At 35.8% G+C, this 26,692-nt stretch overlaps 1 protein-coding gene across 15 annotated transcripts in view; it reads right to left on the bottom strand.

Annotated features, from left to right (window-relative positions):
- rims2a (regulating synaptic membrane exocytosis 2a) overlaps positions 1 to 26,692 on the bottom strand; it is a 275,234-nt gene that overhangs the window by 20,069 nt on the left and 228,473 nt on the right. For 5 of the 15 annotated variants that reach the window (XM_041245600.1, XM_041245602.1, XM_041245616.1 and 2 more), the window contains one exon: positions 20,595 to 20,836. The exons of 9 other annotated variants lie outside the window; for them this stretch is intronic. In XM_041245600.1, the coding sequence (XP_041101534.1) occupies positions 20,595 to 20,836 (242 nt within the window). The remainder of the gene's footprint in view (positions 1 to 20,594; positions 20,837 to 26,692) is intronic. One more of the 15 variants, XM_041245607.1, reaches the window with a different exon arrangement.

Here is a 26,692-nt window from a genome sequence, read left to right as displayed (position 1 = left end):
GAATGGGATAGTAGAATGTCCCTAGGTGGGGTGTAAGAATGTCTTTTTGGGGGATGCACGATCCCATCTATCAGCCATAGGGTAGCTGCTTACAGTGGGATTTTAACATCTACTTTTAGCACAGCATTAAGTATTATTGATTAACTTAGTATCTACAGTATGCACAGAACAAAGACAGTTTGCTTATTAACATCTAATCATGGATTTACTTTGTTGCATGTCAAACTAGAGCAGTTTAATTTCTATTAAAAGAAATTAATAAATTGGAGCGCCCTTTGAGAAAGGTATGCAAGTCAAACAGAAACAATAGGCAGTTGGTATATGGCACATCATGATATATTGACTGTCCAACTTCCATGCTTCTATCCAACTCAAATAGCTCCTACTGCCATGGAGCTGTCATTCAACCAAGATAATGACACCCTTCTACTTCTGCTGTGGAGGACAACAAAAGCACAGGAAAAAATAATTGTAATGCTAGCCAACTAAATACAGAAGGCACCAATTTCCTCATGTTGCACGTGCACCTCTGTGCTATTCTCTTCATACAATATTCAAGCTTAATGGTTTTGAGACACTACATTTCAACTTGTCTTGCTTGTGCAAACTTGTCACTATCCCATACAATATGTATTGCTGGCTGATAATGGGTTTTAAGCCAATGCAGAAGCTTACAGTAGTGGTTACAGCTTATACAATAAAATCATTTTACTAGAAGGGGGCGCATGGTCACTTATTGCACGTATCTGTAAACTCTAAATTGAACTAATCCCCATTTCCAGCACATTTTGTAGGTTATTTGTTCTAATATTGTTCACAGCCTACCAAGCTTGTAAAACAAATATCGCATGACCAAAATATACATGACAGACCCTTACCGATAACTAGAGCCCCGTGAATTTTTTTTAATTGTTTGATCATATTTCACTTTACTTTTCACAAGTTTCGTTATACTACAATTCAGATAGATGTATATCAATAATAGTATACATCAACTTTTAACTACACACATATTTTTTTTTATTAAACACTATCCACTTATTTTGTAAAAACATTCTGACAAACAGACCTATTACAGAAAAATTATTTTGTTACCATCATTTCTCATTCGCGGCAGTAACAGTAACGTACAGCCCCCCACTCTTTTTAATTAACTGCCTATTTACAGTAAATACTGCCCAAGCCCTCTATAAAAATACAGGATCAAATGAAAAATACATATTTATACTGCCCAACTATTGTGGGGATGTCATAATAATTGCACATACAGCAATCCATCCATTTAAAAAACCGATAGGAATTGTATTTCAATCCCATTGCATTGAAGCAGGGCTCCACTATACAGCAAGCTTGGGGTTTCTCAGTATTTAAACACTAAGCAAAGCAGATTCATTCATGTAAGTTCATTCACCACCAAAACAGCATTTGCTCCAATGCAAAGTTAGCATACTACTAGAAAATATAAGCAAACAAGCCATATTTTCCCCAAAAGGAATAAACAGCTAATGCTTAACGACGGCATTTTTCGACTCCTATTCCAGCCGACAGTTGCAAAATCTGCACATCATTATTTTGTCACAAGCAGCTGCATATAGCCCCCCATGCTCAAATTATTTGCAGCGTTGTTTAATTGTTATGTGCAGTTTACGCATTTCAGAAACAAACGTCTCTTCTCTTCCATCACATTTTTGTATCCCAAACGACTTGCTTTAAATTATATATCTGCGCAAGTGCTAGTCAGAGTTTCCGTTTCCCTTCATACCGTGTCTATGGTAACGGCTGAGCCTTGACAACTACGATTGCAAGTATTTATTTCATGTATTTTTTGTATAAACTTCCCAGTTTAAAAATGTCACTCTATGTTTGCTTACAATGTTTTTCATTTTATTTTGTTTTATATTTATATTTGCATTTCATTTTATTTCATGCTATTTCATATAATACAAAATAAAAAGAAGTACAGTACTCTTCATAAAAGACAAATTTACTATAATATACTACAATACGTACCGCAGTATATAAAATTAAATTACGGTGCTTTTGAATGGTACACATGGGTGTAAACTGTATTTGGCGCTTCTTTAATTTCCCCAGGGTGATCACCTTAAGGGTATCACAAATCATATATGCTAGAATATGTGAATTCCTTGCAGTGGAGTGCTGCTGCATACACTGTGCGTCGACTTCTGCAGATTCTCAGGTTGACTTTTTTTAAAATCTACTTTTAACACTTGTAACAAAACTACCAGAAGCTTCATGTTTAAATCCATTTAAATAAGATTGTATCGAGGCCTGAAGTTAAAACCCAAAAGGCAGTGGAAAATATTTCCTTCATTTATCAAAGTAGATCTTACTGGTGACTGCCAGCTAAGCTGTACATGTGCCAGTTAGGATGAAACCTCTGAACCTTTCTATATGCCAGAGGTGGCCAAACCATGGCTTGGTTTATATGGGCTACTAATGATAATATGAATTGGTGGTATAACGAGAATTGACTGTCCTTCTGTAAGTATCATAACTTGTCAAAGCGGCATGATGATCTATTTTGCATCAATTGTCCAGGCTGCCAAATTAATCATCATTTTTGCGCTTAGCAACCTACCCCTAACTTATTTTAATTGGCAGCCTCTGTAAGCTCATTTTAAACTCATTTACAGGAATCCTGAGGCTCCGTGGACCCATGGATTCTATGGTAGTTCACTAGAAACAGGATTGCTTATTCCCTTTTTCAAGCAAAACCACTCCAGCAGCCTGAACAGAATGAATGTTCTGCTAAACACCAAGGATCAGCCCTCAATTAGTTTTTGGTAATGTTGGCATACCATCAATTTGTTGCCACATACAACAACCAGGTTCTAAAGTACCTAGGGTTGATTGTATCAACCTGGATAAAAAATAAAAATAAAATAATAATCTGTTTAGTGCTAAACTAGAATTAGGTAACATTGGATTAAGAAATACTTGCATTCATTTTAAACAAGGATTACACATAAAACCTGGTTTAAAGTTTTGCGTATCCTGATTAAAATATAATCCTTGATTTAATCTGGGTTAACCCACATTGGTGCAATTGGCCCTTAATCAAATACAGTAACTATACCTAATAAACATGTAATGGAACAGAACTCCAGAACCAGTTACCTACTTCTGCTGCACTAGCTGGTTACGTGAGTGATATTTCATTTCTGTGGAATTAACATTGAATAGACAAGCATTAATACCATTATATTTTAGGCTTGAATCTATACATCCTGCATCTCAGATCCTTTACTGTCTCTTTAGACAGTTTGCTGGGTTTGAACAAACACTGGTAGGGGTATTTATGGTCCTGTACTCAATACATACAGTATACAGAAATGTTCAGTCAAAGAGGTGAAAAACAAATAGGTATGATTACAAGTAAAACCCTGAAGACAATTTTATGGCCAACTTCCTCTGAAGTAGTTTAAGGAACGCAAAGTATTTCAGGCAACTCGACAAAGCATTTTAAACTCAAGCAACGACAGAACTAAAGGATTTCCAAGTTCCTTTCATGGCTCTGTAGTGTATGTTGAAACCTGAACTTGCGTCAGTGTGTTCAGATCAAATATTTTTGACTAATGGAGCAGCTTTGTTGAAATGGAAATGTGGAGGACTTTTTACAGACAAAAACAGCTTAATGTGTCAAGTGTAATGTCTAACTAATATATATTTTACTGTGACTTAAAAAAAAAAAAATGTTGTTCACAGTAAATTATTCAAATGCAACAAGTTATTTTTTCTGGACAAAATAAGCAGTTTGGAGGTCAAGGCTAATGCTCATGCTATACAAATCTTTGCTCTATGCTGTTTTTTAAGGTTTATTGAAGTTCACCGCTAACCTGCAGATAATTATGCATTTTTACTTCCAGTTGCATAACCAATTAGATTAAGTAATGATAATTGTCTCCAACAACCCTAATAGGAAAATGTATCAGTATAGCTCCAAGTTCAATATGTTGTTGAGACAAACTAATGAAAACAATACTAATAAAATAACAATATATTATTTCACTGAAAAAGCAACAGTCACCTTTTGTGTTACTATTTATATTGACATGTTGATAAAGGAAATATTATTTCAAAGATGAAAATAACAGATGCATTTCTAAAAAAAAGACAGATAGCTTTATTTTTTAAAAGGCTTATAATACATTAGTTCTTATGTGAAATTAATCATGTAGAAAGAAATTGGAAATTGTGAACATCATTAAGTGACTGGTTTTCGAATACTGAAAATGTGGTTTTGTGAATGAGGCTTCAACCATCTGTACCATCTGTACCATCCCGATATCAATAGCTCAATGGTGACTGTGGTGCTATGATTTGATGAGCTATATATATATATATATATATATATATATATATATATATTATATAATTATATATATATATATATACACACACACTGTGGTTGCAATGTTGATCCATTGACAACTTATTACTAATTATAAGAAAAGCACATAAGAAACTTCATCAGTGTAAAGCGTTATACTGATGAATGCACGAACCACAACATTTGTCCACTTGACTAATATACCATTTTCTTATAGTTAGAATGTTGACACTAGTGTAAACTACACATTTAAGGGATAAAAAAAAATGCCCTCTTTACTTTTTATAAACATAAGTAACATATTGTCCAAACACTGCTGGATCACAAGCTTCCCAAGTACAAGAAATGATGCAGGTTACTGGCACAGCACCACTGCAGCCAAGATACTGGCACAGCCCCAAAACCAAACATAGCTTAAGTTTCAGCTGAGGAAATGTAACTAACCAGTATAACAAGTCTGAAAAAGGCCTTTTCACCTTCTCTGGCTAATGTTCACCGTCATGTATTGTAAATAACTTACTAACTGAAGGCTCATTGGTGTGTTTCTCTGTCCTGTTTACTTCTCAAAAAGGTCTGCAAGCTGGATATGACGGGGTATTGCAAAACAACCCTGGCACTTACCTGCAGTGATCAAGAATGACATTTTCTATGATGATACTGGCTCTGATACAAATTATATTTATTGTAGCTCTGAAAACAGGAGCTGACAGGCTGGCTCAAATGGAGGTGAACAGAGATTTCCCCTCGTCAAAAAGGCCCTGCAAAAATAGCAGTATTAAATTGCGGGGTAAACAGTGGGAAGGGGTAGAACAGTTGCCTCAGCCACTGGTGAGCCAAGGCACCTACCGCCAGCAGGTCCCCGACTCCTATTATGGAGAACCAGAGGGGACAGTGGTTCCCTCTATCTCTGCCCTCCCAAATGTCTCCCAAATGAGGCTCATCACCTCAGGTGAGGCCTTCACTTTGAGGTGCCGGGAACTCTCCTTGAGAGGAGGTCTGCCACCCACCCAGTTTGTCACTCCGGGCAGATTTACTGCTTGTAGTGAGAGGAGGTTCTCGGGTGCCCAGAGCAAAAGCTTGCGGGCCAAGCGATGGAGACTGGGTGACCTGAGGCCGCTCTGGTGGTTGATGTAAGCCACCACTGTTGTGTTGTCTATACAGACAAGCACTTGTGTCCCTCGTACCTCCTGCAAAAAATGCTGCAAGACCAGGTAAACTGTTGCAGCTCCAAAACATTTATGTGGAGAAACTACCGGCCAGAGGATTGCGTTTTGTTGTGATATGTGTTTGTTTTGTTACGTTTGTTTGTTGTCTGTAGAGGAGGAATACGGAGCTAGCGGCTGCAGCCACGGAGCCAGCCCGCATCACTAGAGCACTACCCTCACCACACGACACCAGCACCACCTGCGGATTAAGAGCACACTTTCGTGCACGGGATTATTGTGGAGTGTTGTGTTTATTCTTTGGGACTGCAAACCAGTCGTGTTCCCCCCGATACCATTGCTGGTAGAGGGGTGGTTCTTTTTGTTCTTTTATTAAAAACACTGACATTTTTGGGGAAAAGAACTGTTTGGACATTGTTTTATTCACCACACCACTCGCACAGTTCACAATCCTATATCGGTTTTAAAAGCCAGTGGTGGTTTAATATTTGTTATTGAGCATTGATTTAGCGGTTTGATATGATAAAGGCTTGTCCAAAATTAGTCGAAGCCTGTTGTCTTCTTTTAAATCATGCAATCTTGCATTACTAGTAAAAGATGTAAATTAGTGATTTTTTTTTCTTTATTTACATTTTAACTGAAAACTTGAAATATTCTACACTGAAGGTTGCACTAGAGTAAGTTAGGAATATATTTGTGGAGATGGTCGGGTATGTAAATATTTCAAAGGTTTTAGGCCCCAGCAGACTTCTAGTGGTGAGGGCCTGTAGCTGTCAGAGAAGGACCTCAGCAAATAGGGCTGGTAGGCTACCAGAATACTATTACAGTTGCCCAGCAGTGCGCCGAGACCTGCAGGGGATGTGCTGTCTGACATCACGTCCTCAGATGGGAACACCAGCTCCTGTTCGCCCACCTCTGAGGCGGTGATGGACAGCACGTTATTCTCTTGCCAAGCTGTGCTCGTAGCCCCCTGGGGCCCCGAGGGGACAGGTGGGAGAGGCAGCGCGAAATGTTCACACAGTAGCTCTGCAAGCACTGTTCCTTGGTGAGAAACAGCTGCCCAGAGCTTCTCCATCTGCTCTGAGTCTGCCGATCGCTTGGAATGGCGACTGTTCTTCTTGCTTGGGGGAGGAGAAGGTGAGGCACAGGAGTATGAGAAAGACTGTGAAGATGGCTTCCTGCGTGGGCTACTTTCCCGGGTGCGTCATCCTTATTCCCTTGGCACAGAACCATGGGATGAAGATGCAGCCACCTCTCTACCAGAGGGTGATGGAGAAGAGCACTGTGCAGGTGTAAGGGACACGGAGCGCTCTGTAGAGCCGCAGGATAGACATTTCTCCAGTGGGCCCTTGAAAAAAGATGCACAAAACACAGAAATTGCAGTTAGTCAGTGCCTCCTTGGCGTGCTCTGGCCCCAGGCAGGAACAGGCATCTACCATGCTTGTCTTCAACAGGCAGATTGGTCTTGCATGTGTCACAGGGATAAAACCCAGGCATGATGTAAGCAGCATTGCAGTGTACAGTAAACAATGTACAGGTGCTGCTTCTTCTTCTTCTTATAGACAGCAACGGGGGCAGATCAAGATCCAAACAAGACCGGCTTGGTACTGGACCTGGGATGTAATCACCGGCTGGTAGTGGGTCGGTACAGTGTGGTACTGGGTTGGAACCGGCTCGGTTCGCTATCGGTTTGGGACTTTAGCAGTCGGTACAGTATGGGTAAATGTAGCACTGGGTCAGCAACTATTTAAACTATTACAGCATAAAGGAAATATATAAATAAATGATGTAAAACACAATAATTAGCGAAAATTATACAGTCATGAGCAACAAGTACTTATCTGATCTGTCAGGTCAGATCTTGAAAGGAAAAATGACTCTGAGTTCTATGCGAGCAGTACTTTCGTACCCTCGGGGGCGGACGTGACTGCATCACAGGCTTGGAAGAGCAGCTTTGGTATATAATATTCAGGTTTCGGGAATCTTTAGGAGGTAAACGCCCATTAGGTAATGGAACATTTCGTACTTGAAAGGGAACAGTGGATTTCTTGTACTGTATCTCAGTAGGATCTCCCTGTACAAATCTGTAACAGCTAAAACCATGTATATTGTCTGACTCAAATGTCAAAGCACATTTTTTTTTTTTTTTTGTTGTCATAACTACGTCTCAACAGACAAAAATATTTATAAAACATCTAATTATTAGCCATAAAAATGCCATATTTTTTTAAAAATATACTTTACTATACCTCTCTGTGATTTACAATGCTTTCCTATACTTTACCAAGTTTTCACTGTGCTGTAATACACTTTGCTATGCTTTTACTAGAGGAAACTTTTATAAGGGATATTTGTACATATCTGGATACACTCTAATGTTTATAAGTTAAAGTTGAGAAATGTATTCCACCAGTGATTTATGATGTGTGTAAAAATGTCAAAACAAGTAGGATGTCTAAATACATTTTTGCGACACATGAGATACAGCAAAGGTAAAGTCATGTGTTCTTTTGTAAAAGAAACAGTACCATGTTAAATTGCTAAAGTGTTATGCAACTCTATTAGAAATGTTTTTCAGGACTGTTTTTTGAAGAGTATTCATAAACATTCTTAGATTAAAGTTTTGTGAGGAATACACTTCTAACCCTCTCCCAAACAGTTGAAACATTTGGACAGCAAAATAGTTTAATAAATCAAAATGAGTTTGAAAATAAAAACATCCCCAAATAGGCACACTTCCCCACTTATAACCGTTGTCTCTTGAATTTTAGGGGTGAATCAATTGGAGCTGGAATGGCAACCATTGTATATGCGTTTATCCTAATCAAACCTGTCAGATGTATTAAATTAGGCTGTGGGCCACTTCAGCACAGACTGAGTTACGGTTTCATCCAAGCAGTTTGGCCAAAGGTCCCTCTAGATCATGTGCTCATATGAGTACTGCATATTACTTCATCTCCTGTCTGTCTCTTCAAACTACCCATCTTACTGATTCCTAGTTCTTCAAATTTTAGTAGACAATAAAAAAATGATAAATTTCAGTAAAGTCTATTTCCAAAACATGAAGAAAAGCATGAGCAAGGTATACCTTTTCAAATAAACATGCTGTATGTACCCATGAAACAGAGCTTAAACTGGCCGAATGCGCCACTCTTTAACCTTTGATCTTATCAGATTCAACACAAACAGGTTCCAGCTATGAGCTTGTTGCATTGTGCCTGTGCTCTAAAGTGGATTTACACCCGATGAGGTTGTCTAATGAACTGGGAAGACAACACTGAAAATACTGGTCAACTCTGGTCCCCAAATACAAAAAGGAGATTGTGGCCTTGGAGAGAGTCCAACAAATAACAATGCTAAGCAAAATGCAACAGCATTTGCATGCAGAGATGAACACACCAGATCCAATAAAAAACAAACTGAGGAGTGTAATTAAACAGCAAATTATTTAAGGATATATTGCTGTAGTATTTCACTCATCATTGTATATCACAAAAATTGTATTAACTAAAATTAATTAATACTTGTGTGAAATGTGTCTCTTATTATGTAAGATAAGTATATTGTACAGCTGGAGGCTCTAACCATTTACATGTTTCCCATAGTAAAAGCATTGAAAAGTGTAATAAAGCATAGTGAAAGCATAGCAAAGCATAGGTATGCATTGTAAAGCAGAGAGGTATGGTAAAGCTTATTTAAAAATATGGCAAACCAGGGTAAGCTATGGCAGATGCACAGTACGGGAAACCATTGCATCGGTGCACATTTTTAGGGAAAACATTAAAAAAGTGCTATTGTTTTCTTTAGAATTGGGCTGTATGTTCTATGCACAGGATTACACATGTAAACAGGAAAGATGTGCTGGAATTGGAGAAATCTGTAATTATCATTTAATTTCTGAGATGGGATTTATATTGTACCGTATTAACACATTTTGAAAAAAGACACATTCTAAACCATCAGTTGATTTCAGTTAAACATTTGATGGACACAAGTAGATAAAACAGAACATTATTTAGATATTGACTCTGCTGCTTGATTCCGCATTGTATAGATAGCCCTTGGCTAAGAATTGCTGCAGAATCTTCCAGTATGTGCGTGTAAGATTATTATTTTTCTGCTCCAGTTGTTCTCAGTTTGACTATAGATAAAACCAGAAGATGCAAATTTGAACCAGTTATAATTAACTGGATTTTTACATTAGTATGGCATTCTGATAAAGGCAGTTTATGAATAGGGGTGTTTTTAGGATGTGAGGGAAACAAAAAAAAAAACAGTCCAGTACATTCTTAGTCTAACGTTGTCTCGAGAATGAATGAACCAATATGTTTAGTTTATTTCTATTATATGTTTTACTTAATACAATGTAATAACGTAAATGTGTTACACAGTACATACTTTTATACATTACATGAAGGTTAAAGTTTAGGAACAAAAGTGATGGGTTATGCACCCTGACCTGTTCGATGATAAATTCAGCTCCCAGAAAGCAAAGATGCTCCTGATAACGTGCGAATCACCTGGGCATGCTGTACATACACACTCTGTAACATAGCATGTCATATATAATGTTCAAGCAAAGTTTCATACACATTGGGCCAAGTGGATCTGAAGAGCCTTCATTTGGCCAACCAATCACAGGCCAGAATTCAGACAATGCTAAGGAAAGTCATAGCAATTTTTATTGCTATATATATATATATATATATATATATATATATATATATATATATATATATATATATATATATATATATGTGTATATATATATATATATATATATATATATATATATATATATATATATATATATATATATATGGATATATGGGATGAATGCAATTAACAGGCTTATAACTCTACACTATATTAATGACACTGCCATTTTCCCCTCAGGTGATTTGGTGATCAACTTTTTAGATTGATTAATACAATTTCAAAAATAAATAAGGGAATGTAAAGGAAGAAAGTACTTATTAGTTTGAATACGGTAACATTTTTCTATTGATAATAAACATTTATAATAAAACGAATGTGTTAAGAAATGCCAAAAGTCACATTATTCACTGTTCAAACAGAGTGAAAATATAAGTGTATCCATAGTAATGCACTAAATAATGAGTTCATTTCATCTTTTTATCTTCTCGGTGCTTAAACTTGACTAATAGGCCTTTGACTGGTTGACATTGTGTAAGTCATACTTACAGAAACTATATCAAATATGTTAAAATAACAGAACCCTGTACCTAAGCCATGACTTGCAATGCATCATCCCAGAAATCATTTCTTACGCAGGTTCCTGAGGGCCTAATTAGAGTTAAATCGAAGTCCAAGCACCTAAATCTGCTGCAAAGATAAATTGCTGTAGCTATCTTTAATCACGAAGGACTTTAATTTAGGCCAGTTTCATTTATCAATACATAGATACAAACTGTACACACTCACAGAGCCAAAAATCCATACGTGTGAGATTCAGCAGCACAGTAAAACAAAGACTTTCCAAAACATTGCATAACATCTAAAGGACTTGAACGTAATCAATAATAGAGAAAATGCACCTATTACAACACTGTACTGGTCACGTTTGATGCTTCGTCATGGATATTTCCAATAGCCTAAACATTAGCTTCAGTTCAGACACCTTGTACACAATTCAGTACAATTTGTGAACAAGATCGCGGTTCTGTATTGAGCCTTAAGTTTATAGGTCTTGAGAAAATCACAGAGGGGGAAATATAGTTAAACAACTATATTTAAAAACGCCAAGTGTATTTATCAAAACATGTAATTTGTGGTGTAATTGTCTTGTTAAATTTTGTATTGTAATCATTTTGGGACATGAATACTTTCTAACAAAAGATGTTTAATGGGTATAAACTAAGTAAACCATTGATTAGATAGTGGGCTTATAGCTCTGCTAATTAATTGGATATGTGATAAAATGGTATTGTGTAATTAAGTAATTAACTATGTAATTAACTGATGGGGAATTCAGGTGTATATAAATGCTACTCTTGTACCAGATGAAGACACAGTTGGTGTCGAAACACGTTTTATTTTTTGCAGCAGTTTTAACAATAACTTTTTATTCGAAATGAAATCCTTGTTTGAAAAAAATTGTTTTTTCCTTTAAGAGAAATTGATTGTCTGCTTCCAGTTTAAGTTTACAAAAAATAATGTATAATTATCTGTAAATGTACCTCTTTCGACAATAGAAAAACACACATTTGATTGCACCTGTACCAAAATATGACAGTGTACCACTTTCAATCTGACAGTATATGACTTTTTGACGTTTTGATGTTTTGATGCAAGTACCACATTTTGATGATGTATCACTTCTAACATTACACCGTTAAACTTTATTTTTTTTAAAATTAGGATTTGAGTGAATGCTTGTGTATTTGTGTAAGCTTCAGTATTTAAGTTATCTTTAGGCAATAACATTTATCAGCGAAAGTGTTAAAAAAAAAAAAAAAGTAATACTTAAAATGCCTAGCAACCTACATATGTTTGCTGACCATGCTGTTTGTTCAGTAACTTGTTCAGTGCGTTAATAAAGTTTATTCAAAGTCTGGCTTTGATAGAGAAGAGAGCACATTATGGTGTGCTAAATAAAGTTGCTGAAAGTAATCAGCCTGCATCCAGTTGTTTGTTTCTATTACTGTCGTTCAAGCACAAGACTAACTGCTATTGCTGTTGTGGTTATTGTATTGCTGCTGACAGCAAACATTAGTCTTGATTTAGCTAGACTACTAATTTATATAGAAAAAAATCTATAGAAAATTTAAATAGACTGAATGTATAGGATAGTGACGAAGCAAGTCTGCTTTTACACATACCGTTCAGAGAGTGTGTACTACAGCAGAAATAAAAAGGTAAATTGTACAATGAATACTGTATTTACTGACAGATTGATTTGGAATAGAGAATATAGTTTGAACTACAAACTTTCACAGTCCTGTACAGAGATTAGGGACCTCATATTGATCAATCAGGTTAATAAAAATCTCCAGTCCATTTTCTAATATATTTCATTGTGCTTGTATTTAATTTAGCAAAATAGTAATACTCCTCAAAAGCCAATACATGAACAGAACCAGTAACTTAAGTACAAAGCACATCATAGTATGGCATGGTCATTTGGATACGTTGGCTTTTGCTGTGACACGCTATTTTTATGTGGATTATGTTTGACAGGGAGTGAATTTGATTACCTGTACTTACAGCTGGGTAATAAAAAAAAAGACCAGAAAGAGATGTAATTTGAGCAATCTCACTTCACTGAGCTCCTCATCAACTGCTAGACTGAAATTACTTTGGTTTGTTTGTCCTGGGTGCATGATGCACTACTGTGTACATAACCTCCTGCCACTGCCATAAAAACGGCTCCCTTTTTAGCTGAAAGCATTTTTAAAATATCTGATCTGGTATTTCAAAATGTAATGCGTTTAGTGATTCTTCTGTTGAATCTGATAAATGGGTACTACAATTTAAAGAAAATGTTTACACCAACATACATTTTCCACCAACCCATGGTTTTGGTACTAGAATAGTTTTATGTCAAATATATAGTAACAACATCTGGGTAGTGTTAAATACATACGCGTCATAAAGACACATGTTAAGATAACACAAAACCCCTTTTAAGAGTTCACATTTTCACATGCCATTTGAACAACATGTGTTAAATTAAACTAGGTTTACAGGACTGTATTTTGTATACATTTAAACTGAATAAACTGATGAGGAATTAGGGTTGGAATTAGGGATCGCATTTGATTTAAATGATTTAAAATATGGATTTAAAAAAAAAAAAAAAAAAAATGTAGTCGTAGTAGTACCGCAGTTGTAGATCTACAGTAGCTTTAGGCAAATTTAAAGATGTTGGAAATGGTGCTTTGTGAATAGTTACGTACAAATCTGCTCAATCTTAAATGAATACATAAATAAAGCAAATTATCTATCATTGTGGCATCCTCTAAATGTGAACTACAATAATTTAGCAATGGAGTACTCCAGAGAAAAATACCCCTTACTCATCCAAGTCACTCTTTTCTTTCTTTGATTTCCTTTCTGTCAGTCCAAACACACGCAGTTGTTACTTAGGACTACTTTGCTTTTTATAGTTTGTTCAATTATTAAAGTTCCTGACTGCACCACCAAATAAACCTGGTTTCAGTGGGTCTTAACACAGTGCTCAGTTGTTTATTTGGGACCCCATTGCACTTCAATTCATCAGAATCGTTTCGGCGAATATGTTAATGATGGGGCAGGTGCTCTATAATGGGGCAAAACATGTATTCAGAATACCACTTCAGTGCAGTATTTTTTTGTTACGTCTCTGCTCCATTTATGCACCACAGAATCGGGCAAGCGCAGTTCGACTTGCACTCACATTTGCGCTGTGATCAGAATACAACCCGAAGAGTTTTAGTTTATAGACAGTAAAAGTTTAAGATGCTTGTGTTAATAAAAGGTTTTTAAAACATACTTTTCATGTCTTTTCCTTAAACTATATACAATAGGTAGTAAATGGAAAAAAAAAAAAACTTAAATCAATGTTAATTATTATTTTTTTAAATGAAGCGATTTAAATCTATGATTTTAATCGACTTGATTTAAATAAGCCAACCCTGTGAGGAATGTAGCAATGTTGCAGGTTGTGAGGTACAAAAACTTCCTATTCTCAAGCAGCACAGAAAACAAGACCGAAACCTGCAATGTTCCCCCAGCTTGTCACACTTAATACACTACGGCATACAAAGACATTTAATTGGAAAGAAAACAGTTGTTTTTGAGTAGCAAGTCCATCTGCAGTTGTTCTGCCAGCTGGGGCACGTTACAATAAGCTGACACAGCAGGCAGATACTAAGAAAATCAGGCCAAGATCAGGCAGCGAGCAGCATGCCTTCCACTTTTACTTTACATCAAGCAGAGAGCAAAGGTCTTTTTGTGAGAGAGTAAACATTTCTAATGTATTTGTTTTTCTCCTCGCTGGACTGAGTTTCGTAGAAAGCTGCTGACATATTACTTAGGAAAGGCAGCACGTGCCACATGAGGCTGAAACAATCAGTTCTGTGAATTCAGGTATAAAATAACAGTTAAAAAGTAATGACTTCTAACTCACTGGCACACTGCTACACCATTTTTTTTAATGGACTACAGTGGGTTATTGTAATCCATTTCTATCTCTTTTTCAGTCTCAATCGTTGTAATTCCCCTGCACTTTTGAAAAACAAGAGGAAAGTGTAAACTATCCTGCATGGATAAAGTTCAAGTGGACTATGGTGTTGAAAGTGTGACAGCACTACTTATTGTAATCTTGTTGTGTTGTACTGTGTTGTGTTTACTGTAATTAGTAATATATAGCCCACACTCCTTTATACATTCTAAAACAATACACGCTGTAGCAAATATATTTTAATGTTAGGTATGTAAATTATTGTACATTGAGTATAATAATCCAGGTTATAAGTATAATATAAACAGGATGGAAAGAGGACACTGAAAATGATCTCTGGGTTATAGTGGAGTGTGGCAAAGTGCCCACCCCTGTGTGTATTTTGTGTTGAATGTTGTGTGTTAATGTTGGTGTATAGTCATTGATACATGGGATATAAACGGGTCTGTGTAACACAAGTGTTTAAAACGTATATTTGTATTTAGGCATGAGGATTGCACAGCATTTCACGTGCAAGTAAAATGTAATAATACGTGAGCATGGGGAATTTCACTTTATTAATTCACGTGCAGTTTTACCGCGACTCCAATTGAATGATTGATTAGCAATCGAGTCTCGGTACAGCTGCATAAAAGCTGCGTGTTTTCACTCACTCGGGGTTGTGTGTTCGCTGAGTGGAGAACGGGATTGGAGACTGAGGTAATAATAATAACAACAGTAGTGAAAATAAAAGCTCACCGTGTTTCTTCTGTATGGTCCGTTTTGTTTGTCTGTTTATTTTAGCTACCAGTGCCGTGTCCTGTGTTTTTGTTTATCTTACAACCTTTTATTTTCTGACTGTCTGTTCATTTATTAAATGCTGAGCGAGACCATTCGCTCAGCTCCACCAAAATCCACCTCTCTGTCGTTTATTTTCTCTCTGGTTCCTGTTTCTGGTCTGACGTCCCCCAATCTGGCCGTCTTTGTGACATGGAGTGTTCAATAAAAGTGTCTTGACAAAGTGGTGAGGTAATTTTAAAAGGGAAACAGACCCCATCTAGAACAGTTTGTGCAGTTTTGGTCACTTCACTACAAGAAAGACATCACTGCACTCTAGAAGGTACAGAGCAGGACAACTGATAATTGTTTAGCATTTGGTACTTTTTTTTAACCCTTTAAACCATGAGTTCTAAAATGCAGTGCCGGTCTTACAGTGTACAAATAAGCTGAAAGCTATATGTTTGTATGTATGTAATGAACACTGACAAAATAGATAAATAATTTTTATCGTGAATAAATAAAACAAATAAATACATGTTTTATTTAGTCATAGGGAAAGGTTTTGACTAAATAACAACATGTAGGCAATAAACAATGGGGTGGAACAACAACACGTCCTAACACGTATCTTCACTGACATCCGATTCAGTGATTCCAATACTTCTTTTTCACCGAGTTTACCCCGGTTTACAAACACTGTTGACAATTTTGTGACTGGGTTTATTCTATGTAATTCAATCAATATCTAGCAAAAGACAAATAAAAGGTGTTACAGAAACCTTGTGTTACAATATTACATGATCAGGGGTTTTGTAGGCTCAGTAATTCAAAGTTTAAAGTTGTGGAACATACTCCCTGGGGACCAGAGAGCAGTGAACATACTGGTATGGTCATACTACTCAAAGGGTTAACTAATTTTTTCTCATGAAGTATGTAAAACTGCAAGCCAGTGCTGACAGAACATCTTATTTGAAGGTAATATTTGCATTTAGTTGTTTTGTAGAGAGAAATAATTAAGTATACATTTTAGTTAATATAAGTATCCCAATCACAAATTAATGCTTGGTGCCCAAATATACACCATATTTAGACCATGAGGAGGCCATTCAGCCCATCTTGCTCGTTTGGTTGTTAGTAGCTTACTGATCCCAGAATCTTATCAAGTAGCTTCTTGAAGGATTCCAGGGTGTCAGTTCAACAACATTACTGGGGACCTGGTTCCAGATGTAAAAAAAGTGCCTCCTATTTTCTGTTCTGAATGCCCCTTTATCTTATCTCCACTTGTGACCCCTGGTCCTTGATTCTTTTTTCAGGTCGAAAAAGTCCCTTTGGGTCGACATTGTCAGTATCTTTTAGAATTGTGAATGCTTGAATCAGATTGCCACGTAGTCTTCTTTGTTCAAGAATAGATTCAACTCTTTTAGCCTGTCTTTGCAGTCTTTCTACAGCAGCAATATCCTTTTTGTAGTTAGGTGACCAGAACTGAATACGGTATTCTAGATGAGGTCTTAGTAATGCACGTAAAGTTTTAACATTACTTCCCTTGATTTAAATCCAACACTTTTCATAATATATCCGAGCATCATGTTGGCCTTTTTTTATAGCTTCCCCACATTTCTGAGTCAACATAAACTCCTAGGTCTTTTTCATAGATTCCGTCTTCACTTTCAGTATCTCCCTAGTTGCTAAGGTATACTCTATACAGAACCATTCTCAACTCTCAGAAAATGTCATTCTATCAGGATTCTATCATTGCTTTTAAAATACAGCTGTATGAATTACTAACACATATTGTACTAAAAAATAAAAACCAATTATTTAAGATGATTAAAAGGTATTACTAGAATAATGTGAGTAAACAGCTTTGAGAATTTAGCCCAGGGTGTTTATTAAAAAAAAAAAAAAAAAAAACAGCAACAGATCTAAATACTCCTTAAGCATACTGGTGAAATATCTCCAAAGCTTTTACTCAAGTCTTTAATTAACTCTCATTTTGTGAAATAAGACACCTGTTTATTTTACAAACCTAGAACAAAACAACTACATAATATAATACAAGTTCTCTTCAGCACTCTCAGGATGATTGTTTCTCATTTTGTAACATTAACACGATTTCTCCTTTCACAAAATAGGAGTAAATAAATAATAAAGAAAGCGCTTTGGAAATATGGGTCTTGGCGTTTTACCCAGGGGTGATAAATTGTAGTTTTAGGGTGGCAACATTTACAGCTAGCATTTAAAATACTTCCTAGTAACAATCCCAATAGTGTTGTATACAAAACAAGTATGTATTAAAAACTTGAGGTTTATTTTTTCATCATGTAATTAACAATTTAAAAAAAAAAAACCTTAATGCGAGAAAGTGTTAATATTATATTACAAAATAGTGGCCAGAAGGAAAAAGATGTTTTATGTAAAAAAAACACCAAAAACCTGAAACTTTTTCCTAAAACAACCACCACAACAAATTAAGCCCTTTCTGTGAACAATTTTAACAATGATACTAACAAAACTTTACTTGGAATGTTTTAAATCACCAAGTTTCATTTTATCATGAATAATCTAATATAAATGATTGTATTTTAGCAAGAAAATATTAAGATTGTTATGCAACAACAAGCCCTGAAGCAGAAACTAACACTATAAAAAATACACCTGAAAAACTTTTCATCATTCAAACGTTACAGCACAAGAACCCCTTCAAGGGATGAAAACACTCATCAACACTGGATTCCAACTTGCAGTCTTTCCAATGACTTAAACGGTGCCAAATCTAAATACAGCCATAATTAAATTTTTTAAATAAGGGTACTTTAGAAAACCAACACCTTTAAAAGTGTGTGTGAAATGGTAATATTTTAATATTCAAACCTTAGATGCATTTACATCTGCCACAGTTACAATCAATTCAATAGATGTCCTTACATCAACTTTTTACGGAACACAAAGACCCTGCTAACCTATGAGTGTGGGTCGAACTGGGGGTTGAATCAATTAAGGAATCAATTCCTGTCCTTCCACCCCAGCTTGTTTACCTGTCAGCCACTGGGCACCCCATTGGGCAAACAATCCTCGGCATGGTTCCCTTGGTTAGGCCCTACTTATCCACTGGATAACCGTTATCCTTTGCAACTGCAAATTGCATATACAGTAAGCTTTCAGCTCTCATTGCAAGTAAGAGGATATGTTGTCAATATAGCATACTCAATATTGTTAAGGGTGTTGTGACATAAACAGGCACGATGCCAAAGCAATCCTTAGTATCAGTATTAAGGTACTCACAGTAATGTTTTACTCAAGCTGTGCACACAGGAATTTTAACACCAACATAAGATAATGTTGTCCATCCATAACTTCAGATATGGTCGCTATTTATAAACTTTAACTCCATGACTTAGTTAAATAATGTTTTATCAAAACCTATTTTATAAAATACAGTTTGCTATTTATTAAGCTGTTTCAGACTACTGTTAGCTATAGCATGCTATGTATCTAAAGAGTTCAGAAGTATTAATATTAGGAGATGTACACCTTTCTATAATATTTGTAAACCATAACACTGAAATTCTGATTGTATGTCAGTGTTTCCTTTATAATATACAATGCAGGCTGATATCTTCATAAGTGCCCCCTTTCACCAGCAAAACAGTAGCCTTAGACAATTGATACTGAGGGAGATTTATCAGGTTGGTTTTATGTCTTAAAACCAGCAGTCATTCCCTCCCAGTAAAGCAATAAATACAAAATACCAAAGATATCACTCATGATATTTCAAATAGTGTAATACGTACCACTGTGCCTGAAGAAATAAAGTTGGGATATAATGAGAAAAGCTGATAACATTTTCAACATAACATCAACAAAATTAAAACAACCCTGCACAAAATTTTTAAATGTTCCAGCACCCTTTGCAGTTTACACATTAATTTAATGAGTCCATCTATGCTTCCCAACTGGACAAGGTCTGCTTAAGGGTGCTTTAAGGGTCTAACCATTTTCAACAAAACGACCACACCCTGTCTGGGAGTTCCTTGCTGCAAGTAAAAAAAAAGTCATTTGTTATGTTATCACACTTCATTGAGACAGAGATGTAATGTAAACACCATATTGTAATATCCCATCAAATTCCCAAAATAGAATGTTTCCTTTATTTGCACCCCATTCAGGTTCCACAGATAATTGCTGTTCAAGGTACTAAAGCATTTTTCTAATGTTGATGCAGCATGTATAGCATTATATTATGACTGTTCAATATTGGAAGTGGGTAAAAAAACACCTTATTTTAGAACAACTATTACTATATATATATATATATATATATATATATATATATATATATATATATATATATATATACACACACACACACACACACACACACACACACACACACACACACACACACACACACATATATATATATATATATATATATATATATATATATATACACATACATTTTTGTTTGTTTGTTTATTTATTCACTTATTTGTTTGTGGATATGGACCATTAATCATTGTATATAACATCACTATTTGGTACACTGTACAACTGTAGTAGGCAAATACAGATTTGATAAATATATTTCAAAAAGTAAAAATAGCAGTAAAGATTAGAAAAACTGTTATTCAATATAAAAAAAGTTGTCAGCATTTGAAATTATTTTACTCATCCAAATATGCTGATGTAAGAAAAGTAAAACACTCGATTGAATTTAAGACATCATAAAACTTTAACTGCTCTGTGTATTAATAATCATGAGCATAAACAAGCTCACGCAGCTCCTACTGATTCCTAAGAAGGAAAAAAAGAGATACATTTTTATTATCTCTGCTCCCCTCTGCATATATAAAACCAGAGACAAAGGACCGATACCTGTTATAAATAAGAATCCAACTCTCTGCATTCTGTTTATCTAGGGGAAAAAGAATCTGAGTTAGATCAAATGCATTAGAAATCTTGCATCCACTGGGAAAAAATCTTCCATACACCAATGTGCAACCTGAAGCTGTTAAGTTATAAATGAGAGTTTCATAAAAATAAATAAATGCAATGGAAGTAAATCTTCAGAAACAAATCACAAGAAAAGAAAAATAAGCTGAAAAAAAAAACAAGAAGAAAAAACAGTTCCTACCTGTTTGGCTGAGTTGAGAGGTACTGCGGCTTTTTCGCGAGAGCCCCACGATCGCCACCATTTTGGCACCTATGCTGGAGCGCCTCTTCTTGCCCACAGTGCCCACGGTGCCCACCGCAGTGTCGGACTGGCTGCCGTCGTTCTTCTCCAGGCTGTACATGTCCCCGCCGATGCTGGTGCTTTTCGTCATGTTCTTTCCCGGGGCTCCCATCTGCCTGTTTTTCATTTTGGACGTAAAGTCACTGTCAGCCCGGGTGGGCAGGTTAAATATCAGAAGGGGAAACGGAAAAAAACAGGGAAGGAGAAACAGAAAAGGACAGGCTTCAGCTACAGGTCTCTGGGAAACACAAGGGTTCACAGCAGCAAAGCTACAGATGTGTGTGTGTGTGTGTGTGTGTGTGTGTGTGTGTGTGTGTGTGTGTACACACACTGTGACTAGATTTCTGAGATCCATTAAAACTTTGGGGCCCCGTCTTTACAGGTGTGTCAAGTGATCCAAATTAGGTTCCTAACAGGTCGAGACTAAATCACTGGCTATGTGAATCCTTCCATTCAAAACAATGTTTTCCAAGTATCCTTTTACAGTAGACAATGGAAATAATGCTCAATATTGGAATGCACTTAGGAATCATAAAGCATGGAATAACTGAAGACTTCCAATGAGTAACAAAAGGTGTATAGAGAGTTCAACAATCTCACACTAAAAGTTGGAATTGGACCAGACTGATGTGGATTAGGAGTCTTAAATTATACTATGTAAAGCTTTAGCAATATGACTCTGTGAGCCACCTCAATTTCCACATTTACATTTTTTTAAATGTATTTTTATTTGTATTTATTTGATGTTATTTTGTGCCAGGAAAATTGGCCAAATTAGAGCTTGGATCAGTATTAGTTTGGATTTGTATATAATTATGCTGAGATTCAAAGCTTCAATACTAATTTATCATTCAAAGTTATAAAACCCTCAACCCTCTTACAGAATAGAATATAGAAAGGAATTTCAAACATCAAAATACTCATATCTTTTTTGGAAGGAATTTTAGGCCAACCATTGCATAGTTGTTGAGAGGAAAATGTGCTCAAGGAAATAACTTGTTTTATAGTCCAAGCCATCAGGGCAATGGTAGGCAAAGAAGTCAACCCCTACAAGTTGTATCAGAATAGGGCCCTCCTATTGCAGCAAGCCCTTGTGAAATGTATGTCCGAATTAACCTTTCTCAGCACATTGTACACTGTAACATATGCTTCACTCTGTTAAAATTAGCAGGGTTAAGAGGTCTACAAACTAATCACCTGCCTACACTGGTGGCAATTAGCTTACTGAGGAAGGCCTATATATTTAATATAGAAAACTAACATACCTGAGGCCTATGGCCTTAGCTGCACATAAACCAAATCACAATTTTAATGAAATAAAACATGAAACTAAGCAACTGTTCAATTCTGATTTATCAAGGACATAAAAATATTATAGCAACTGAGATTATGTTGCAGAAATGTAAAATGTAAAATAAAAGTAACAAATACATGGTGATGGAACAAAATAAAACATATTTAAAAACAAAATGGTCCAAGTAGATGTATTACTGGCTGAAGACTACCAGTACTATGCATATCAGACTATTTGGTAAGCAAACATTTCTAGAATTGATCTGATTTCCCATACAGACCCTTAAGTAACTCAACCTTACATTGTGTGTCTTTGAAATCCCAAACCACAAACTGCTGTATGCAATAACATACAATCCCTTACAAAGTGATTTTTAACTTGAATCACTGGGTGACAAACTCAGATCTGTCAGCACTCCTCTAATCATGATAAGGAAGTGAGCAGACATACAGTACATCTGATGGCATAGAAACTATTCAGCAACAATACAGTTTCAGCAGTAATATCCATAGCTCTAAAGGGTTGCAGATCAATTTCAAACCTATTATCTTCTTTGCAGAGACTTCAGCAGAGTGTTAAAAAAACAACAAAAAAAAAAAACCAACTAAAATTCTGTTTGACTATTGGGCCCAGATCAAGCAGCCTGGCTCATCCACATATCAGTCAAGCTTATCTCCAGCACTGGATTTAAAACACCATATACTGCACACATGCATTCACCACACTGTCATCTATTTTTAAGGAGATGAGATTTTGCAGCACCGGAGTAAGACCCTTGAGAAATATTTTTTTCTTCTCTGACAAAACCCAGAGCTCGAGAGGAGGTATTTGAAAAACACTACAGAGAGGCAACATTCACCCATCCTGTTATATGCACAGAAGGAAAACTGAATTTTCTGAACACAGTGCAAAATTATGTACTATCTTGTGAACTACATACTGTAACAACCAAAAAGTCAGTCTGCATGTAAAAAAAGTGCTGCATGTAGCAATTAAATAAATAATCTTTATAAATCTATTTATGCATATCATTGAACAAGAATATGTGCTGTCTATAATAAAAAGTACTTGATTCTGCCTACTGCAAAGCTACTCTACAACAATCTTTACAGAACTATCCCCACATGTATACTTAAAAAGTATAACGTCTTAATGAGTAAAATCCCATAAGAAGACATGTGCTATGACCTTTACTATTAAGTAAGCATTTAAAAGAAATAAATAACTTAAGAAATATAGAATTTAATGTGGATTACTGTAACAAGACAGTAATGAGCATCTGTTGGGAAAAAACAACAGATGCTTGCTGGTGTGAGTTGTTGAGGAGTCAGAGAACCCTTATTTACTGCAGAACAGTAATATTTCAGTTATAATATTAGTATAGTAGCTATCTTCCTACAACACTAATTACACCTAATTGCTAATTACAGGGAGGAAAAGCAGTCCTATTTGTCAACAGTTTAAGTAAAAAGTGCATCAAAAGGTTTCATTAGCTACTTTTTTCTTAGGAATATATGGTTGTGCAGTAATCAGGAATAGATTATTACATATGCATGCAATACATAAACTGAGCTTGTGGTTCACAAACAAAAAAAAGTATATTGGAACTCACAGAAAACATATACGAGAATTTACATTTATCCTTTATACTGTTTTTGTGCTCCCTTTTGACAGCGTATGAACTGCTTTTGAACATTTGCCAGATAAGGATCCTTAAAATGAAACATGTATCGCAAGTTCAAATGATTTTAGACTAGAAGACTTATTTCAGAACCACCTTGACAATTACTAGACAACAAATTCCATCAAACATTAATAAATATCCAGGAACTATCACATTCTGGCAGTGTTGGTCATATTGAAGATTGTCAGTACTACACATTTGTTTTGTTCTTTAAATCGGCTCATGCATTTAAGTGATGAAAAGGATATTTTTTTCTCTTGTCACCAGAAGATTACTCGCACCCAGTGTACGTCTCCACAGACAACTAGTTTATCGAACATCAGCAAAAAGGCAGGTTTTTAATGTATTGTTAAGATGCCGTGGAGTCAGCTGGAAGCTGAATAAAGAAAAAATCTGCAGTAAATGCCAGCAAGGGGGTGATCTGAGCATATTCACAATAGCTGTAAATGCTAACCTTCCTTTGAAACCTTTTTAACAGTTGCCGCCAACAAGTAATTACATTATTATTATTTTTTATAGTATATAGTGCATTTTCAGTGTATAGAGCATATATGATGGCTATAAGTGGGTAACAAAAAAGGATTAGGGCCAGAAATTATTCTTACTAAAATACTGTGCTAAATCTTATATAGTATTTAAGTTATAGAATAAAAAAGGACAATCTCCACTCCTGCAGTACAACAACAGGGATCTTCTAGTACTTCATATGATGCAAATATTAAATCGGAAAAAGCCTTTGAGCATGGAGCATGTTAAAACAGAGAGATACTTATAGCAAGTAAAGATTCTAGGGCTGATGACTGTGGCAGGGCAAGCGCCCTGCACATGAAGAGTGGGTTTTGAGTGTCTGTATATTGTAAATAGTACTGTGTAAAATGTGTGTAATTATTGTAAATTAATTAGTGTAATTAATGAATGAAGTATGTGGGAGAGCCTGCCTGCTGTGCGTGATTACCAGGTGTGGAATCTAATCAGCATGTAGGTGTGTTCCAACGGGGCATGATGTATAAAATAGTCCTGTTTATTCACCTCAGGACTGCTGCAAACCAAACAGCTGAACATCGTCCACGCTACCTGGACAAAGAGAGCGAAACCTCTTGCTGCAAGTCTCTGATCACCTTGAGGGTAAAACAATATCGAAACTGCTGATGGCTGGGCGAGTAGCCAGAGTTTGGGTTTATTTATTGAACAGAGAAGATTAGTTAAGCAATTGTAGATCTCACCAAACTATAGAGAGCAAGGTGGATAAACGGGATCTCTGTGTATTAGCTCATACAGTTTTCATGGCATCTTTGATTTTATATTTATTGTACAGTGTTATTTTTGTTTACGTACATTCCCCTGTATGTTCTCAGTGTGCTACCATTGCTGGTAATGTCAGGTAAGCTTGTAGTCTGTGTCTTTGTCAATAAAACCAGTTCACCTTTGAGGCGTATCAACTACAACCTCGATCTCCTGCCTGTCACTCAGCAGCGAATGCACACACCCACACAGCAGACGGCTAGCATGTCATAATGATGTTTGAAGAATTTCTGCTTCTTGACTCCAACAGAATATGTAGAGAATTCTGTCTGTCAGAGTTCAATGTTCTATTCTATAAAACAGGCACATAGCAGTACACATGGCAGTACACAGTAGACCGACTGGGTATTAAGTCTGTTTTAACTCCTAAAATTAGTGATGCAAAACTTGGCCTGCAGACACTGATTTGTATGTCTTAATCTGAAGCTTTCTCGGTTTCAAAAAACTATTTCAGCCACACTGTCTTCACAATGAACTTATTAAACACAGCAGATGTTTATCAACTGCAGTATGAAAGGAAAAGAAAATTAATGTCCAAGTTATTGTTACGACTGACTGAATACAAATACAATATTGCAACCATAAAAGCAACGAATAAATGACTCCAGGAAAGTGTGATAAAAGAATCGTGGAATTGAAAAAAAATGATTGTATTGCATTTTTGTGTTTTCTGTCCAACCTTCTTAAAAATATTCTCAAACTGTATAATACCACAGTACAGTAATTATAATATCTGTAGTACATCTGATATCCATCATATTATGCATTTGTTGTATTCTTCTATGTATTCGTGTCTTTTAAATTACCCCTGGAGTATGGACAGGATTAAAAAAAAAAAAAATCATTTCACAAAAGCAGAAAATCACTTTGTGAATCGTCAAAAAAAAAATAGGGTGGAAGGAAGATGTCTTGGCCTTTAATTATTACTACAGAGTGCAGCAATATTTTGTACAAATTAAAATGAGCCTTGAGCCACTGGAAATATGGCCAAATTACATTTTAAAAACAGATTATTTTTTCACATTCTTCAAAGGTATGTATGTTTGGCCCAAAGCCTTTTCAGATTCATACACTCTATTTAGAAGATTTTCTGTTGTGTATGCACCAGGCTCACCAAAAAGTGTTTCACTTGAAAGACATCTCTAATCTCCTCTGAGACTGATCAAAACACCAAACCATTTTATTAGGTTCTTGTTGATGCCCCGTTGCCTCATTTCTTCATGCTGCTTTGAATAAATGACTCTCTGAAATGTATAGCTCATGGTTTTAGAGCAGAAACCACAACCTGAGGCTACAGCTGGCCTGTTCTCTCCATTTTAAACAGTGGTGCAATAATCTGTCCCTATAATTAAGGCGTGTCCAAAATTATCATTAATTACAGCAAGCAAGACCCCCTCCCCAAAAGCATACATAGAAATGTTGAAATCAGAATCACACCTAGGTTTTCAAAATGAATTACTCCCTATACTGAAAGTGAAAATAGGCCCTTTTGACTGGTTTTGTGCACCCTATATTACACACAAAATGTAGATATTGCAGAATTTTAGCACCAATTCAAAATTTGATGATAATTTTTTTTTTCTTTCAAGAGGATCACAATCTGTAACTTAATTACCTCCTGGATTTTCAAACCTGTAAAAACATTATTTTTATGTGTGTCTTAAAAAAACAAACCTTTTTTTTGTTCCTCTTTTGATTACTGTCCGTGCACAGAAAGCA

This window comes from Polyodon spathula, chromosome 3, assembly GCF_017654505.1.
Source record: "Polyodon spathula isolate WHYD16114869_AA chromosome 3, ASM1765450v1, whole genome shotgun sequence".
NCBI lineage: Eukaryota > Metazoa > Chordata > Actinopteri > Acipenseriformes > Polyodontidae > Polyodon > Polyodon spathula.
The sequence above is the reverse complement of the archived record's forward strand: the minus strand, read 5'-3'. Positions and strand labels throughout refer to the sequence as shown.